The sequence below is a fragment of the Bradysia coprophila genome, assembly GCF_014529535.1.
Source record: "Bradysia coprophila strain Holo2 chromosome IV unlocalized genomic scaffold, BU_Bcop_v1 contig_5, whole genome shotgun sequence".
Taxonomy (NCBI): Eukaryota; Metazoa; Arthropoda; class Insecta; order Diptera; family Sciaridae; genus Bradysia; species Bradysia coprophila.
In genome coordinates, this window is record NW_023503374.1 from 5,031,401 (window position 1) to 5,052,752 (window position 21,352).

General features: G+C 34.8%; 1 protein-coding gene across 14 annotated transcripts in view; it reads right to left on the reverse strand.

The window, feature by feature from the left end:
* Nucleotides 1–21,352, reverse strand: part of LOC119071717 (solute carrier family 12 member 4) — a 152,168-nt gene that overhangs the window by 62,672 nt on the left and 68,144 nt on the right. For 2 of the 14 annotated variants that reach the window (XM_037176729.1, XM_037176727.1), the window contains exon 1: nt 18,254–18,335. The exons of 10 other annotated variants lie outside the window; for them this stretch is intronic. In XM_037176729.1, coding sequence (XP_037032624.1) covers nt 18,254–18,293 — 40 coding nt within the window. In that variant the 5' untranslated portion in view covers nt 18,294–18,335. Of the gene's footprint in view, nt 1–6,579; nt 7,089–9,225; nt 9,384–18,253; nt 18,336–21,352 lie in introns of those variants that run through there. 2 more of the 14 variants (XM_037176724.1, XM_037176723.1) reach the window with 2 other exon arrangements.

The following is a 21,352-nucleotide window of genomic DNA, read 5'->3' on the forward strand; positions in this document are numbered from 1 at the left end:
AAAAACATTTCTTAATTTGAATAGAATTCCCAGTATAAATTTGAAAGACTGTCTGCTCGACTTGAACCAACATCTTCGGCTGTAACTTGAACGACCTCTCTCTCTCCCTCACGTCTGATGACGAATAAAAGAAACAATCGTCAACGCAATTTTTTATTAAGACTTCTTCAAGTGACAAAGAATTGAAGAATCATTCAACTTTGTCATTCTTCAAATGCCAATCAACCCTAGAGGGTCTGTTTCAGACAATCATAAAGCAATTACTGTACCGAAAAAAAAAATTCTCCAACGCTTAAACAGTATAACATGCACTTGAAAATGTCTAGCCCGATTATTCGAAAAGTATTTGAAAATTAGAAAATCTCCTTTGACCATGTTCCCGACAAACTTTTTACTCTCATTCTTTATCCATTTAATTCTATACTTTTCGGCTGAACAATGCCATATTGATACAATCTAAACAAAAAAAAAAAAAAACTTTATAAATCGCTTGTCGTTATGGAATGGTTTTATGACTGTGTTCGGTGTGTGTTTTCTACGGCAAAAAAAGTAATGCCATTATGTGAGTTAAGAGAAAGAAAAAGAAGAAAAATCCACCGTACTAGGTCAAGTGACCGATATAAATGAAGTACTTACACTCGGGTTGGCAGATGTGATGGGGAAACGTCAGTTTCAGATGGTTTATGGGACGATGCTGCATTGTTATAATATTTTAATTATATATTGTGATTGAGGTGCGTGGCGATTACGGAACAACACTGGGCTGTCGTATACAAATAATCCATTTAGAAAATAAAAACGGTTAAAACGAAACGTGTACAATAGACGTTTTGTTGAAAATCATTAAGCTTTCATTTCGTCCTGTCTATGCAACGTATTTAATAATCATTCGTTCAGAGTTGCGGTAATTGGTAAACAACAAACTCGTAAGGAGGGATTCTTCTGAAAAACGGAAGACCGAAATCGGACGGATTTTCTATTGGAATTTTTTATATGTACCCACTAAGGTATTCGATCCCAGAAGCCAAAACCACTTTCAAAAAAATTCTTCGAAGCTTGTGTGGCTAGTGTGAGGTGATCAAGAACCGAAAACTTGCACTTTTCTTACAAAAATTTCTCCGGTTATACGAGCCGTACAGGGTCGTGTGGGGTGTCATTAGAAAGGTAATTACATGTACTTCCTGGGCAAATTGGGTCTTATTGGGTTTAAAATTCATCCACACTGAGATATGTACAGCTGAAGTTTTCAACCGAAAAAAGACTGAAAACTTACACTTTTCTTACATAAATTTCTCGAGGTGAACGAAACGTGCATGGTCGTGTGGGGTGTCATTAGAAAGGTAATTGCATATACTTTAAGGGAAAGTAGAGCTTACGGAAGTTTGGTTGCATCTGCGATTCAATATAAGCCTTAAACATTTCAACTTCGCAGATTTCATCGTAGATGCTTCCAAACCCCAATAAGACCCTATTTGCCCCGGAAGTATATGCAATTACCTTTCTAATGCCACCCCACACGACCCTGTATGGCTCGTGTAACTGGAGAAATGTTTGTAAGAAAACGGCAGGTTTTCGGTTTTTGATCACCTCACACTAGCCACACAAGCTTCGAAGAATTTTTTTGAAAGTAGTTTTGGCTTCTGGGGCCGAATACCTTACTAAGCACATGTCAAAAATTCCAATAGAAAATGCATCCATTTCGGTCTTCTGTTTTTCAGAAGAATTCCTCAAGGGTAGTTTCCGACAATAACGATCTGATGAGGAACAAGATTTAAGACTCAAAACTCTAGTTTCAAGAAAAAATTGAAGTTTCAGGCATTAGATTCATCCTTCGTCTATTGCCTCAACCTGTTGAAAATTTGATCTCAGCTAACTGGTCATGCAACACTACTGCTAGAGGCGGAGGTCTGCATTTTTAAACGAATATACTACGACGATTTCCGCTAGCAACATTTTTTAACTGACGGAAACGGATTTGCTTCACAGTTTTTCACGCTCTATCGTCTCCCGCAAATTTTATTCGTTCGCCATAGAAGCTAAGCCGTCCGTTTCCGCCCTTTAAATTATGTTGATGACAGAGGTCGTTCGTAGGCTTTTAAGTTACAATTTTTAGTAATAATATTGAGATTTACCGCAAGCAAGTGCTACCCTATCAACGAATTAGTAAACAATGAAGTCGGACTAAGAGTCAGAAATGGGATTTGTGATTTGTTATCAGAAATTCTACGATTAAAATAAGCGATCTGTGCTGGCTTGCATTCTCTTTTATAACAAAATGAATGTTGAAACAAATGAAGTAGAAGATTTTGTTTTAAAAAAGTCCGAAAACAAAATGACCAAAATGAAGTAACAGATTTATAGCTATAATATTGCGGTACATAAGGTTGAAAGGTGAAGGAATAAAACCCTTGATCGATCGAACAACAGTGTTAAACACTTTAGTCGTGAAAATGACGATAAGCAAAAGAGATCTGGATCTCCCTTTACTTTCACTAAATTTTCATGATTTGTCAACGGTTCCTGCAACCCTGCCACTTTTTCGTTATCGTTCTATAATTTTGTGTACACCTATATCTCAGCAGATTATATCTATTTTATAATTTGCGTTTATTTGGTGTACACAAAGTTCAAGCACTGATTTTGTGCGCCGACAAAATTTCGGAATAAATTAATTTCATGAAGCAAATTCGATCTTTTTTCGTTGATAATATTTCCATTTTATAATTACAATCCCACATATTTACGTACAATTTGTTTGATTAGAATGTCTGGAAAGTCTGACAAAATATTACCGCCCTTGTGTGGGCGTAAAATTGAAAAAGGATTCAAAAACATTCACCACATCATCATGGCAACGATAATCATCAGAATGGATGAATTATGTGTATGAAAAACCATCAGATTATCATCACGGTCGCGTATAATCATCAGCGTGACCTGGTAGTTTATAGGCCCTGGGGTGATCAATTCTGATAGCGGCACAAATTTCTTGTAACAACTTGTTTCAGATAATGGGTATTATGTGTGCTCCACGACACGCTATAACTAGAACTTGCTATACATTAACACTAAAAAAAACAATTTTCCCTTTGATACAGAATGGTAATATTATCTCGAGTACTACACTATGATAGCAACTCACGTAACCAATAGCACTGCATTGCCACTCTAAAATTATTCTGTCTAGCCGTCAGCATATTAGTACCAATTTCACAATCAACTTGCAAGTTGAAGAAAATCCTAATTGTAATTACATAGCACATCATTTCATATTATCCGTTTCTAAATCATGAATGGTTCTGGTGTCAGCAGTCAGTTACAATTTACTGATGATACTGTACAGTACAATTGCAATCAGATTAAGCGTATGAATTATGGATGTTAGTATGCATGTACAGTTCGTACACGACACTTGACTCGTTAACGTTTACTGTTCTATATATACCGTACCACCCGATACCACCGTCTATAAATAAATTTTTGTCAAACAACATAAACAGAGAATGGATTTAGGGATGTTCCTTTTCACAGGGAACTTGATCTTAACCACTCACGTTACGGTTAAAGAACTTTATTTCGTTAAAAAGAAAATTTCGGAGGTTGAATGGCAAGACCATCATTGTGATTTATGGATACGGTATATCTGCGATAAAATAACATTTTGTTAGCATATTACAAGTTGTTTCCTCATCGAAAGTTCAATCACACAGAAACCGCAATTTCATTCTACGTACACCATTCCTACATACCCTAAGCTGAACCATATATTTACTTTCTCATGATTAAAAGTATAATAGAATTATGCACACTAATTGAATTAGTAATCCTACTGTTGTCTACTGTAAATAGAAGGCAACGGTAGTCGATGTATTTCCATCAATATATTTAAGACTTTCTAATGAATTTACACACAAACAGATAATGTATTGCATTTGGTATTGTGTGTATCGTATCAAGTATACACAGCGATGTTGGTAAACTCTCTACGTCTACAGCAAACAAACCGAAGAGAGGAACAAAAAAAATGTTCTAATAATAGCTTGCTTGTTAGCAAGCTAAAATAAACGTCTTTTTCGAATTCGTCTTGAAGCCTTATCCTTATCTTCAAATAGAAATTAAAAGAAGATAAATAAGCTTAAAATTAACGATGCGAATGAAGTGAAAGATTTAATTTCAATCCGTCAAAAATACTAAATGTTTAGATCGAATCAAGTACTAGATTCGACAACTTAATTATATGCGTGCTGTCAGTGTAAGGCTAAAAGTTCCGTTTCTACTCTAAATTTTAGAGAGCACGAAAAACACCTTCAGTTCGAGGGGATTTAGTTTTCACCTCGATTGCCTAGACTTCCGTCTAAGAAATAATCAAAATGTTCAAAATCAAAATCAAAATCAAAATGAATCACAACGGTTCTCGTGTTTTTTTTTTCAATTCATTTTTAATTGATTGGTTCAAAAATAATGTCCAGAGAGTTCGTATTAAACGAGACACATATTTTGACAAGAAGCAGCTATGAAAGTATTACTCCTAAATACAGGTGAATAAGTTCCATTCAAAATAAAACTTTTAACCTTGTTACTCGTGCCTAATTTCCCAAAATAGAAATTTCTCAAGAATAGATCAAATATTGAAATAAATTTAAAATAATAAAAGTTTCTTGTTCGTACTTTCCTCCACTAATGAGGCCAAAAAACAAAAACATTTTACTTGTTTGAAGCTCGTCCATTTGAACTTCTCGAGACTTTGCAAATTGAACGTGATGTTACTGAAGGTATAATGTCGTTATGCAAATAATTTAATTCTGAACATAAGAAAGCTTAGCACATTTTCTACGAAACTTCAATCAAGCAACAAAAACCGTTTCGATTCATCGACATCTGTACATTGTTATAAATTTAACGACAGTCGGATATATAAGCAGAAATGGGCTTGAAAAGTTGGCACAATTATGGAAAGTTTTATTGTTACATTTCATGACCTTATTACACATTAAACTGAGATGCACAGCAGATGCACATTGCACACTAACGATGTATTGTAATAGAATGCAATCCTGAAAGATAAAACAATAAAAAAGTGCAACACTTATGTCAAGAATTACGTGAAAAATATCTCCCTATCTGATTTATACTTTTGTAAAAGTTTTCGAATTTTTTATTGTCTGAATCCCTTCGATTGCTACCACAGCTTTACATTTTCGAAAGATAGACACTTTCACATTCACATTTGCTATCGAAAACGACGACAAAAGTAAGTGATGAGCTTAGGATTTTTTTTATAAATAGCGGAATTAGTTTTATCATTTTGAAGTAAAAGATTTTTTATCAGAGACTAGACTATACCTTAAACAAAAGAAGTAGCAGATTTTAAGGTTGAACGTCTTTGAACGTTATTATTTTGTTACTTTCAAGATACAAGGAAATCTGTTCAAAAGCTTCGATTTTTAGGTTTAAACATTCTCTAATAGTCATAGGTGTTTATCATGAAATCAATGCTTCTGTTCTTATTACATTCACAACAATAACTTGTACCGAAATATCCTTTTCATTCAATGTCTCTTTGCTCTACAGCAATAATTTCATGCAATTAAATTAGTCGAACAAATCAGTTGGAATTATGTGAGTGAATAAATTATCAAACGATCGATTTGTGTTCATTAGCAAAAGCGAAAACCAAATTTGATGTATGAATTAGTTATTGTGTTAATGTTAAAAAAATGTTGACAACGCACAGCCTGTACAACATGCTTAATTATTCATATATTCAATAAATTAATTACGAAAAATGTATGATGAGAACATAATTTCGATTTACTAGTAAAATGGTGATGTCGTACATTGGTGTGTGTGTCTCGCCCCCATCCATTTCACCAGGTACACATTTATTTATAATTCGCATAAATTATTAAACGGAAAATTACGAATTAATAACCAATGCCTACACAATGAGCCAAAGTTGATTAACTCGGTGCTGAAACGCTGGTGTGTGAACTTTGAAGGATGGGTCATTTATTTAGTGCGATTATAACAAATTTAAACTGAAACTCACACGATTGATAATCCATCAATCAAAAGTACAGGGTTTTTTTTTGTTGGAACGAGAGGAGGAGATGGATGAATTGAAATGATTTATGATATTTGATGTGTTTCTTCCATTTTTAGTCATTTTCTGATTCTTCTTTTAGCCTCCCATCACACAGAGCTTTCGGGTTCTCTTTTGATATTATTATGTAATAAAAACGTCAGATATTTTCCTCGCATTTTTTTCTTATTCGTGTAGCTATTTAGGGAAAATATGTATTTGACTTTGTGGAGGATGCTGTAGGATATTCAAAAGGAAGTAGGTAAAGTAGAACGGACGGAATGATTAATGTTTATTTTAAGAATATGCGTTGCTTAAAAAAAGGGAAATGTCGGTATAATTAGTAAACAAACAAAAAATGTCGAAGAATGGAAATACTTCATTGAACATATTCAACGTCATTGTAGTCGCTTTTATCGAGCATTTAGTTCGGCTAGAGGTTAAGTGATTGGATGAAGTAAATCTGCATAATATGTGGAAAATGAACGACATAATACCTGTTGATTTAGTAGGTGAAGGCTTCGGTGAAGTCTTGACTTCGGCCTGAATTTCAGCTTCAGCTTCCTTTGCCTTTTCTACGTCCGTCATGACTGCTCGGTAGATCTTTTGATTTATTTAATTTTTTTTTTGTTTTATTTAATTTTTCAAATTATCACAATCAATCTGTTCGAAATATTTAGCCAAAAGTTTTCCAAAACAATTTTTTTATGGCAACGGTATCACGGTAACCATCAATTGTTCTCTATTGTCAACGATGGTTAAACCATTGTTTTATTGGTGTAATTTAGTCTAATTGTTTTGACACATTAATTTGACAAATTTCATATTTTTTTCTCTTTCTCTCTTCTCGCTTCACACTTGTTTTAATGATGTTTTAAACAGGGGGCATGGGGGGTACCACCACCCGGTTTTATTATATTGCGAAACGTTGTAATCTCCTAAGATTATTTTTATTTATTGTTTTGTTTTTTGGTAGGTAAATATGGCTACATTTACACACATTAACCTGCAATGGAACACCAGTTACGATTCGAATTAAATGGAACATTTATGTAAATTTTCCGCCGGGTGAGCCAGCAGGTATATCTGAACATTTTAATGTCGGAGCGTTTTTGGTTGGAAAACAATTATTAGGATTATGGATACATTGTTAGAGCGAGGGGGAGTTAAACGAGATATGAAATTGGTTTGTTATAAACATTTTTATCAGATGTGATGTGCTGGCTTTAGTATTTAATTTGTTGCAAATGGAAGTTCAGCAGACGAAGTAACAAGTAATGCCGACAGCCATGCATAAATTACAAGAGAAATTTATTGTAAAATTTCTTTTTAACTAGATAAACGCTTCGATAAATGCATGGAAAAACTTTTTATTCCAGTTACTCATTTAAAGAAAAGTTGTTTTCCAAACTTAAGAAGTAATTTGAGTGGGGATTGTTACTCCCACAGAAGTTTCAACTGTTCATTAGATACCGCAAGTTTGAAACTTATATTCGTTTCAGTTGAAATTAAAACTGAATTAAACTGAAGAGCATTCAAGTAGCCAACAATGTTCCGATCTTCTAATTGTTGAGTATTTATGCTGAAAAAATTTGAGTCAAATTATAGGAGAGCTTAAAACAGTTCAACAAGGAAAATTAATTTTTCTTTGTCGAAAAACCTTGGATGATTATGATTAGTCCCTTAGAGGAGAGGACGCAATTAGAGGTCAATTATAAAAGAAAAAACCTGTGCGAGTATCAGTTTCACATTCCGAGATCCTGCATGAATATCAACACCTTGTATGAATTTTAGTACCTCTGTAGGACACGGTTTTAAACCCATCCAATAGTCTTATACTGCCTGATACGAAGGAAATTGAAATTGTTGCAAAAATGAAGTCATTATCGTGGCCATTTTTTTAATTTTCGACTTTTCTAACACGACCAACATTTTAATGAAAGAAATTTCATTTTCATTGTTTATTTGACACCAATGGCTTCATTCTAACATCAATTTGAATTTTCAACAATGTGCTGCGGCTTCGATATACCCTAGGCCTTCCTAGTCTCTCCTAACGCTAGAAAGTCAGTCGTAGGTTTCAAACCGTGGCCTTATAAAGGACTGATACGCACATATCATAGTCTCATCTCAGTCTATATACATATCACTGCCGAAACAAATCTACCCGATTTCCCCTGTTTAGCGATCAACTTAGAACACATTTTATGTATTCAATCCTAGATATTCAATTCAATTCAAACCCGGCGTATCAGCGTTTCGCCAATGTGGACCAATAGCGATTGACCACGCCTCAACATTTACTCGTAGCACAAGCACGGAAAATACCGAATGATCGTGTGAATTTGATCGAACGATTCGAACGACTCACCGCTGACGACAAACCGTTTGAAAATTTAAATTTAAAAACCATCAGCTATTCACGTATCGTGTGAATTGATAAACGAAAATTAAACCAGTTCAGTATGGCAAATAATATATCCGTGTGCCCTTGGCGTGTCCTAAAAAAATGGAAATCAAAATTGCCAAAATTCTCTTTCCGCATGAAATATGTCGTCCGTTTTATTATCAAGAGACCGTCCACTGTGGACCACGTTTTGATTTAAATAATTGAGAGAAACTCAATACAAGTCAGATACACTGCGATATAAATCGAATTGACAAAAAAAAATGTATTTTCGGAATTGGAATTCGGCCAAACGTGTCTAGGTTGCGAATATAATGCAGATAATAAAAAATTACTCTTCCAGCAATAATTCAACGAATTTTTTTTTTATTTCTCAGTAGGATCCCCGTGCAATTCCCAAACAAACTCGTTTTTCTCGGTATTTGATTTTATAACAAAAATTGAAAAATCAATATCGGAACATGTCGTAAATACACAATACGCTGGGAAATTTGATTCGTAAACAGTTGCAGTTGTCAACTACAATGTGCTACAATCACATAGTTTAATTGGTTGCAATTTATTTTTCGCATATTTTTTCCTGGTACGTCTTCATTTTCGAATCGATTTTCACTTGCACAATACCACCTGACAACACCCACAAAATTCACTGCAGATTTTACACAAAACATTGATTTCGAACTTCATTCACGAAATCAGATGCTATGGGCTTTAATTTGAACAAATAATTACGCACAGATGATTTGGAAATCTTGCTTCGGTTGTATTTCTTATTTGTAAATTCAATGATGAAACAATTATTGAGAACTTAGTATATCCACCGATCCGACAGAACAGGCGAATATTCTGCTGGATTCACTCCTGTGACGTCAGCGCTCTACTAACTTCTTACTGGGGATATGTATGACTTTTTGCTACAGAGTTGGATGGTGCACCAGCGCTTTTTCGAGATATTCTCTCTGCGCGCCGAAAAACATCATCGTCAGCCCCAGAAATTTCCGTTTTCCATGTATTGTAAATATACCCCCCGTAATACAATAAACACAACCGACGCACACAATCAAACACGTCTACACATGCCTGGGAAACGGAATATAGCATCACCGATACATTGGGGTGAAAGAGTCAATTTCATCTGTGTGCATGATTTGAAAAGAGAATGGAAATAAAAGCTCATCGGTTTTCTGAATAGCCGGGCTCAGGCTTGACACAAATATTTTGAGAGCATTGACGGCGTTTTTCTTTATAAGCCTGTGAAGCATGCTGTGAAGATTTCGTTTTATTTATTTATTTATTTATTTCATCAATGGCATAGGCCCCCTGACTACTTTCGGTATAATAAAATTGACAATTTGCAAATAACAATTAAAATAATTTAAATAAATTCATTAATAATGACGATATGCTTATAACGTGGTTGAGGAGTACAGCGGCGACTGTTAAGTTCGTTTGCGTTGTTTAATTTTACTGACTGGATGTACTCAATGGCCCATCTGAAAGAGAAATGATTAGCAACAGCCAGTCGACTAGACCAGCAGATATTTGCACAGGTCGAGTAGACCTGGAGTTCGTTTTTTTAAAGTCGTGAGACTCGATTTGGCTAATCATATTCTGATTAGAGTTAGAACCATTCAGTACAATCAACATTTAGTTTAATCGGAGGTTAGGTTTAGGCTGAGTTAAAATTATGACAATAAGTTAGTTCTTGAAAAAAGACGAAATTAAAGTTCAAAATGAAAGTTCAAAATTCACTGGTTATTTAACGTTTCATAAATTCACGAACTACAACGTCGTCGGGCCACAGTTTACTATTGACTATTGAGTGAAAAATGTTAGAGTCAACTGTGATCCGAAACGATACAAAGGAAACGCTGTTTATATCTGCATAGGATGAGAGCAATATCTTGCATGACACGTCTTCAGCCGATGATATTACGTTCTTCTGCAATAGATACTTAACAACGTCCTTCTCGGTAACAGACGGATGAAAATTGGAAACATAGACAACCCTTTGTCTCTCGGACGACATTGAAATATTTGGTGAGCCCATTGAATCGTATCGCGGTCGTACTGTAGGGTTTTCGACTTCATCGGATACCTGTGCAGAAACAGACGGTTTGGTCGGTACATCGGCCGAGGGACTAGAGCCGGCGGTTGGAGTTCCTAGTTCAGTGAGATTGACTTTAAAATCGGTGTTACTTCGCTGCGCCGTGGATAGATTGGTATCAGGCTGAGTGGTCATAGACAGTGGATTTGTTCTACATACACTAGGAGACTTGATAAAAAGAAGACTTTCAGGTTGCATTTCGTTTGCCGACGAAGAATTACTCACTGAGTCGTTTGACTTTGTAACTTCATTTACAACGTTAGCTGATCGGGTTACCAAAAATACGGAACTGTTATTACTCGACGACTTAGCGTTTAGAATCTGATTTCGATTACGATTACGCATATTTTTGGCAGCGATTAGCGTTCGTTGGAGATAAGATGATGACGAGGTGGAATTAAAGTTATTGAATCGAGGAGAAGAAACGTTGCACGAGCGTGTCTGAATTATGCAACCGTCACAGAACCATTGAAGATTCGGCATTTCACGATAGCACAATAAAGCATCTTTACTAAAGTTAACACACTCAGCGTGAAAGGATTGACGACATACTCCATCACAAATAATTTTATTTGGATTGCCATTCCGGAAACAGCCGTCACACACAGCACAATTATTCATTTTCTTGATTGAACGTTAAAACTCAATTGGAATGGAAAAAATATGAAACGTTTTGTGACGATGCAAAATGCAAAATTTAAAACAAAAAACAAAACAGAAGCGACGGGAATCCACTAGTTAGAAAAGCAAAAAAAAAATTGACAAACAAACAAAGGCGGTATTTGTCATCAGCTGGATATGTGAGCGCGCGAATCAAATAAATGACGTTGCACAGGCGTAAACAATTACGTTACAATAAATTATCCGTAGCAAAATTGAAAAAATAGCACTAATAACAATCCACACACGAAAAATCCGATAATTTACAATACAGGACGACCTTATGAATCAAATAAAAAGAAATAAAATTTCAATTAAGAGAATTAAACGAGAAATAAACGAAATAAACAAGGGCGTATGTAAAGCACGTCCAAAGCGTTCAACACTCACACTCACTGAGTGTTCAATACAATTTCGTCCGATCAACTATTTAATCAGCAAGAAATTCGTGAGATCAGAATTATTACAACCTGGACCACAACAGACCATTTTGTGGTATAACCGCATCTATCATGCCTGCGAAATGTAGAACAGTTTTCATTTTACTGATTTAAATTTTGGTACAGCGAAGTATGAACAAAAAAAACCGTTCGCATACTGTTGCAGAATAAAGTTTACAGATACCACGAATCCAATTGACATAGTTAAATTTACACAAACACATACACATCTAACTAAGTTTCATAGCATCCCCAAAATTCATGTTAGAAAGAGCTTTTTCTTAATACAACGGTTCACGAGTGTCGCACGAGAAAATCATAAAAAAGCCAGCATTGGAATAAGCGGTTATATGGCACGGAAATGTAGACAGTGTTGTATACAATTCTATACAGCGAATGCTGATAATACCATCACACAGCATGCGAATGGGAATGTAGGATCGGATTAGAAAGCGACTATTCCGAAACACACAGACACCGAGTTAAATTAAGACAAGAGGAAAATTCTTGTTTTGCTGAGCATTTTATTGTAAGGTTAAAAGTGGGATGAGGTGTATGGGTGTTTTGTATGTTTGAACGTTATGCAAGGCAAGTGAATTTGCGGCAGTTAAATTTTCTTGTCGTTTTTGGAGAAGAAGAAGGAACAAACAAAAAACGAAGATGAGAATACTTTCTGTCATGATTACGGAAGAATATGTTTAAAATGGAAACAAAAGACAAGTTTGATTAATCAACTTAAACATTCAGTTATCGATGAATGTGTAGGCTTGCTAACTTCAGCGAAACACATTGACGGTGACGATTCCGTTGTATATTTGTAAAATTGGTTTTTACTTTTGAAGGCATCATTAGGAGAGAAAAGCGTATGACAGAGTTAGTTACGACAAGACACGTGTAACGAGTTTTTATCATGATAAATGGACTATAATGTGCACATATTATATAGTCGATCTGCATATTTTAGGTGGCCCAGTGTGCCATAGGGAATAAACATTTAAAGATGAAAAATTTTGTACAATGATAAACAGTGCCTCTTAATCAATTTCCTACATTTCCTTAGGTCGAGTTTTCTTTGGTATATTTGATCTGCTCTTGGAAAAATATTGCGAGAAACGGGAGACAATGTATGCTCTAGAGGCTCTCCACTATCAACATTTTTCACTAGACCTGCCACAAAGATTTTCACGTTGCCTCTTTTCTGGTAAACTGTTCTTCCGCGTACAACTTATTTCCAAGATTTCGATAATTGGTCGGATGAGTAAAATGTCGAGTTTAGAACAGGGTCAAATAAAGACACTTTTTTTTCTGCAAACACTTTGTAGAAGGAAGCAATCACTCTCCTTTCCCAACACTTTGTAAAATGAAGCAGCACTCTTCCCTGCAAACACTCTGTAAAATGAAGCAAGCACTCTCCTTTCCAAACGCTTTGTAAAATGAAGCTACGCTATACTCTAAAAACACGATATGAAAGGAAGCATCAAGCTATTCCACAAGCGATGTGTTAGACGAAGCATTACTATCTTCTTCACAGTGCTTGAAGAAGGGAGTGATGCTTCCGTTTACAAAATGTTTGTGAAGGACGATGCTACCTTTTACAATATGTCAAAACGCAATACGAAACATTACCAGTTAAATTTTCATGTTTTAAGTCAATAAATAGCTTTTTGCAACTGCGCTGCGAAAACTGAACTTTTTCTTGCGTGATTTGGGTGGCGATAGAAGGGTCTTTTTTCATATATGCTTTTCGTCACTAGTGGTGAAATGGATCTACTTTTCACCACTACTTCTGAACATTTGAACCACTAACCGTAAATAAAAATTCTGCTCAGACCAAGTTTCGAACCACCGACACCAAAACCCAATGATGTGGCTATCAAACTCGCTTTGCTCTAGTGACATCTAGTGACAAAAACTACCACTTTTCGCAACAGTTGCATAATAGTATGTTGTGTTACAAGTATTGTAATGTTGAAAATTGGGTCGTGTGCTGAAAAAATCTCATTACAATACGTGTAACACATCATGCTTTGTGCCAACCAAGAATTGAAATAGACAAGAGCACAAAAAATCATAATTTTCATCTCAAATGAATGCTGTAACAACTCATACCAATTCCATATCCACACTGCTTTGAGTGTTGTAATATCACATCAAACGGGTGTTGAAATAAGTCACTTTACAACACTAAAATGAGTGCTGAAAAGAGTCGTATTTCAATTCTCGGTGGCATAAATTACTTGTTCAGTCTAATAAAAAGTGCGAATAGTCAAACAAAAACTAATCACACCCTGTGCGAATAACATTTTCGTAGAACGCACTTTGTGCGAATAGCCTTTTCGTAGAACAACTTGTTTTTTGTTTTAGAACAACGATATCCAACTATGGAAACTCCGAAGTCTGTTTTTCTGTTATGTAAGATTAAGCAAGGCAAATTTAAAGGAAAGTTTTGAAGGCCATCGGTTTAATAGATTAAAAAAAAACATTTTCATTTGTTATCAATAACAACACCGTCAAAATAAAGTGTTTAGATGAACTCAGGTTAATATTCTCTTATATAAAGAATAGTAAAGCTGAAGAAGTAGTAGATTTGGTGTCTAATATTAAGTGAAACAAAAGAAGTAACAGATTTGACCATTACATGGCGATACATTTTCTGGCAATAAAATCTAAAAATTCAAGAAAGATGATAGTTGGAAGAGTTATAGCGAACTAGATTTTGTTGTATTCTTCAATTTAACCATTCTCAAAAATCGTCAATCGGTTTGTTATGTGGATTAGATACTCGGGATTGTCAAACTAAACGATATTTTCGAGCACGTCAGTCGGGTTGAAAGAGAACTTAAAAATGAAAGGGGGATTACATTTTTCAGGCTATATTTTCACCCTGAAACATAATACCTTCGGCCCAAGCATTCAAATGCCTGCAATTTCATTTTCTTTCGCCTCATCTTTTTCACTCTTCCTTTGTACGTCACACCAAATCCTCTTTTCGCAAAGTACTTAAGCGCCTTGAATGGCATAATATTATTACATTGAATTGAATTTTAACCATCAATATAGAAAGAAGTTATCCCGCCACCACATCCATTCACATTATGGAATAATAAAATTGATTGAAGGCATTTACCATTAAGGTTAGTGCTCGTAAGAAGTATAAGTCAATTAAATGCTACACTCGTCGGTTATATTCACATCGATCAGGCCATGAATAGATTTTTTATTTACAATTTGATGATAAAGGAGAAAAATAGCCCGTTCTTCTATTCAAGCTACTGCAATTGACTATACATTTTCCTTAATTACATCCCATTTGGTCCTGTTAATGCTCTTCAACGTAGTTATACGTTCCGCTTGCAGTTTCAAAAATAATGATGTAATGAATGATACACAACATCACTACAAACATTATGTTAAAATGACTTCACAAAACCTGCTTGTATTACATTCTGGATAATGTTCGCATACATTACACGCCGAAATGCAATTTTCCAATATATTCGATCTAATGTCGATACGACGTAACATTATGTACATACACATGTGAACTGTGACGTAAAGTTTTTGACCCATTTTATTAGTAGGTACGACCGACATTGATAGCATAAATTTTGCGGTTCGTTTGTCATGCTGATCGAAACTTGAAAACGATAAAATTTTAGGGATGTGTGTGATGTACATGTTGTGTACAATTTTATCGGCGACGACGACGATATGCTTTCTATTTCTCATGCATAACTAATTTTTGTCGAGGTTAAAAAAATATTTTCAGATGGGTGATGGTTGGCGATGATTTAATCCCCGCAATTTCATTTAGTGTTCAAATTGGTAGAAAATCTAAGGAGAGAATGTCATGTCGGTGAAATTGTATATCTTATATGTTGTCAAGAGTCCTGCGGCTGTGGTCATGCTTTGATACTTTAACAGTTTAACAGTGGTCTGAAAAATTGAAGACTCATAGCAGAACAGAGTGATCTGTTCCATTTTCAGACTGAAGTTGAAGATTATGAACTGAAATGTTATCCGATCCGGATGTGTGACTTTAATCTAATCTACAACCTGAAAAACTAAATCTGACCGAACTGAATCTGATGCCGACAGATATGGGAAATATGAGTGATAGGCTCTCGCTACAGATCAAGCAAAAATGTATGTTGAAACTAATGAAGTAGAAGATTTAGTATCAATCTCGTTAAAACATCTAGGTCAAATTGAGTAGTAGATTCAGAAAAATGTGAATACGAAAATAAAAGCAAAACGCACTACATCTACGGTGTAACTTTGTTGCTCAACCATCGCAGTCTTCAGCTTCTACATAAAGAGAGTATAAATTTTTGTTTGGAAATTAGCATTGGATTTTATATTTCTTTTAATAAGGAACGTTTGTCAATGTTCTTTTCCAACACAACAAACTCTCTGTAACTTGAATTGAAACAGGAAGATGTTGTCTGTAATAAAAGGCTACGTTCCTATTAATGAAAGGAATAAACTTGTAAAGGAATAAACAATAATGCAACTCCTTGAACTGCTTTTCATATATCTACTTTGCAGGGAAAACTATATTTACTGAGAGCACTATTGTCTATTTTACGCACGACAATATACCTAGAGAAGGAAGATGTAGCGTAAACTTCATCAGTCAAAGAACCCTTAAAGGGTAAATGTGACGCATGTGACGCAAGTCCTGTATCTTACTTACAAAATAACTTATATCGCTGAGGGTGACGCATTGTGCGCCGTACGCAAAAGTTTTATCAACAAAAAATTGACTCAAAAAATTTGTGAAAGAAAATTTTACCAGAATAAATTTGCTTCACAAGTGGCGCATTCCTAGATTCCAGATATCCCAGTTTGTGGGCCATTGGAGCCAAAGGGAAGTAGTCAAAAAGTTGCTGTAAATATTCTCTGACGTCCCCAAAAACATTTTTTTTTAAACATTTGTGATAGTGGACTTGCGTCACGCTCGCTAAACGTGCGGGCATGATAACATGCTGAAAAAATCATCTGTTATCTGAGATATCTTATCTACAACGAATGCAAAAACAAACGACGTCCTCTGGAAAGTGTTTCTATCCACAGCAGAACATATGTTAACACAAATGAAGTAGTAGAACATCGCATTCTGATGGGACGTTCTACGTGAATTGTGATATATTCATACTATTCAAAACAATAAATTTTGCAAACAGGAACATGATTTATGTGCTTCCTTCAAACGTAAAAAAATCCACTTCAAAGGACGGTAGATTGGCTCATTTACATATCGCAAGCTTTACATGAAGTTACAGATTATAAGTATGTTTGTATCGCGGATACACGTGTCGTTTGTGTAAGGTCGAAAGTTGTATTCTGCATAAACGTAAGAAGGAAATTCACCTGGGGCCAACATCATTTACGACAAATTTTGCCCTCGAAGGCGAATAGTCACTTCTCAGCAATTTAAAACGAAATAATTTTTAAAACGATTTTTCCTACACCGAGATGACTCTATTTACCGAAATGACCTGCTCAAAAGTTTGTTTTATGAACGTTTTCAACGAAAATACAACAAAAAAGGGTTATGAATAAAATATGAAAAACATAAATTAGACTTTTCCCTCCTACCCCGCTATACCCATATAAACGGAAAATAAAGAAAACTTTACTTGCTGACAGCATTTCAGAAACACACGCCCGGCAATGGGTGTTGTGTTGGTATACAAAGCTTCGTTTGATGCTTTCTACCATACTTGTGGTATATTTTCCTTTTTTTATTTATTTATTCACAAAAAAAAACCTGTCTCTCAGTCTAAATAATTCTGGAAAAGAAACAAACGAAAATGACGATTAGGAAATAAAAAAATATATTTTCCTTCTTTTAAATGGCTTTAGCATAAAACCGTCATAATTTATGTCCTCATGCATGTTATGAGTGTCATGATAGTTGATGGTGCCATCCCATGGGCCATGTACTACATGTCGCCTACGAAATGTGACATCTAAATAGCATCGATGATGTTAAATTTCGGTTTTATTATTCAATGATAAGAGGCGTTTCGTTTTTTTTTTCATCATACATTTTCACTTCTGGAACGAATTTCGCGTGTTTCGACTTCATTATCGAGGCATGACAAAAGTTCAAGGACAACTTTCGCGCCCTCTTACACACTTTTTTCCTTCCTTTGTTCAGAGTTTCCTCTCTACCTGTGTTATGGGCTCTTTTTATTATTATTTCTTTTGCCGTTCTATATCTCTCATGAATATGGTATGCCTGGTAATTCGCATTCATTTCTTAGTTTTACAGAAGGATATATGGAATCGTTAAATTACTGTAGGAGCCATAAAACAAATATTGTATGAACCGAGAAATGTATTACAGCAGAACGTAACGAATATACTAAGCCGTGATTTGAATCTCTCTTTTATATTCAAATATTTTTGAATTTACTCCAGTTATATATACCTTTTGTCAGCTCATTTATATTCCGTGCAATGGGGTTGGTTTGTTGTTTTTTTCTGCTCTTATTTTCGTTTTGTTTGTAAACACGAATTGTATGTTTATAAAAATGCTAAAATCTTACCATATTTCAGACCTGTCTTAAAGTAAAACCGTTGTGACATTGAGATCGATTATGATAAATTGCACGGTGGAATTGTCTTTACCTGAAATATGAAGGAAAAACAAAATCATTTTTTTTTGCTTGAAATAGTTTTAAAAATTAGTTTAGAGTTTGGGTAGTCTCATAATAGTATCTTGTGCACCAAGTTTTGAATGTTGATGTTTTCAGCACTAGCCCAAATTTTACAAATTTTTATTAACTCGGGGCAATTTATAAGACTCGCGAACTGACGAGTGAGTATTTAAGCAGCTCGCTTTGGAAACTGTTATTTTGACTATCGTAGCTGCATAACTCTCCTTCAGCTCGGATGCAAACTCTACACTTCTAAAAAAAAACAGTTTCCAAAGCGAGTTGCTCAAACATAAATACACACTCGAGAATTGGACTAGTATCACAAAATTAATCCCTCATGCAATGAATGACTTCTGCCACATCCAACGAAATCTACTATTATTGTTAGTGGTGTGAGTCTATGTTTTCAACGCCACTAGCAAGTGAATATGTGCCCATCTCTTTCAATTTCAATTTCGTGTTTGAAATTGTTTTCGAGAGGAAAATTTCAGAAAATTTAAGAAAATTCGTTAAACCTCGCTTCCTGCTAGAACACTTGTAGCATCTCAAACTCGATATTTGAATTTTCAGATTTTAGTATGATCGGAGCCTAGACGTCTAGCTATTTTGGTGTATTCGAGTGTAATTTCTTCCGAAAAAATTTAGATTCTCTCAAATGATTGAAATCCACTTAGTACATCCTTGAAATATGAAAAGGAAAATTGGATAGATATAGGAAATTCTACGCAATTACAAGAACACTTTTAGATGATTCTCTTCATAGTGCTGCGATTAAGATGCTAAATTTCCCATAAATTTTTTTAATCCCCGAAACACTTGAATGTAAGCGGTAAGCCAGCTTATGTAACAAGAAGCATTGTATTAATATGCATAAACTCTTGAATATACATTTCGTAAGAGGTGATTCAGCAAACACTGCTCGGAAACACTATTACAATTCTGGCGGTTTTCTATATTCATGTCGAAGGCGAAATTATGTGTGGTGTGTTGGGTAAACAGAAACAGAAATGTGTTTGTGGAAATGTACTTTATGTGGATATGTAAAATTTAATGAAAAATAATAAAGAAAAGTGAGACAGCGTAATGAAAGCATTACCTTAAATTCAATTACATTAAAAGCAAAGCTTTCACTTAATTAGAACTACAAAACCAATACAGTAAACTGTGTTGAGTGAAAGCAGATTCACTTTACGTTAGAATTACAACATTTGTCATTCGTGTTCTACAAATCATTCAGAAGCTATTTTTATCATTCAGAACGTTCGCTATGCAGCAATAGCTTCTTATAGTCCTAACTGTGAAAGCTCTTCCACCGACGAGACACACTACTCTGTATAATGATCTCCACTCCATATTATTTGAGATTATTACAAAAATGGAATTCACTTGCAGCAGATTTCACATCCTCAAACGCACGGCGTAAGATAAATTAAATCTAGTCCTTCTTTGATAAATCTACAAAAAATTGACCGTTCATAAAACAGTTATTCAAAGGCAATCAATTAACCGTTTCACGAAATCTGCATTCGATTCCATACAGCGAGACACCATTTACAGTGCTAAACGAATGATATTTTATGGCCAGATGTTTTTATAATTGAAATGTGGCGTGTGATTCACTATCCCACCATTTATCAACAACTGATGTTTACTACTCACAATGAATAACTTAATCGGCATATATGCACATACTAATCAGTTTATAATGTTGTTAGTCTTTCCATAAACTCCGTACTTTATGCAACCGATAATCATAAAATATTTAAGGGTTTAATCACAGAGACACACTAACTAATATTACGATCGCATTCAGTTTTCGAACAAACAATTCAAAATGAATATATTGTGGTGTAACAGCACCCAGGATTCGAGTCAAAACAAATCAAATAAAAGGGTAATTGAATTAATATTATGCTCTAACCCTAATTCAGATTTACATTAACTGTTTAATTAAACTGACACTCCGGCACAAATGGCACAAATGGAGTTTTAATAAACTAAATCCACAGTCATTTTGGTATTTGCATTAATCATCCAACAAAACTATCACTATTATAGAGACTGTGTGTACCTTCTCAGCCGTGTGACAATTCAACAGAATTGTAAAAAAAATCCAATTTTTTTAAAAAGTTAGAAGTCAACGAACTTTTATTCCTGTATTAAATCTGATGCGAAATTCATTCCTTAATACAATATATACCGTTGTTGTCGCCGTTCCGACGCCGCCGTTGGTAGGAGGCTAAAACTTGCAACGAGTATAATAATTTATGCAGATCTCGTGTTACTTTACAGAATCGTGTGTTTTTATGAAAAATTCAGCATGCAAAAAAATTTTCTTTTTACAATTTTCATTCGTTTAAAACAGGACGGTGTACGTAACCGTATTATATGCTTTATGCATTGAAAATATTATTTTCCGTAGTTATAATACGAGAACAAATATTTCGACCAAAGGTTTTTGTGTTTGCTGTAAAAATGTTGACATACCAAAAACCGCAATTATTTCTACTTTTTTGTGATGTTGTATTTGCAACGGGTAAAACGCGGATTTAATACGTGTGTATGAGTGTGTGTGTGCACGTTGTTAACATCGTTTTTTTCTGCAATGCACACTCACTAAAGATATATTACGTTCGGATAAATGTTTTTGTGCTTGAAGACTGAAATTCGACGGATTTCGACACACATTATACGATCGAAAAGTTCAATTTTTCTGAACTTCTCAGAGAGAGGTATTTGCGTCCAAGAAAGTACTTTCTCGGACGCTCTCTCCGGCCGAAAATGGATTTTCATATATATTTTTCCGGTCGCGATCAAGTGTGCTCATTTCAGTTTTCAAGTACAAAAATTGTCGTTTGTGACTCGTGATGAAAGCTGAATTTTTCGGTACACGTCGCAAGCTTACGACTAGTACAGAAAAAATCAACTTTTCATCACTCGTAATAAAATGTACTATTTTGAACAATCAACACAGTACACATATCACTT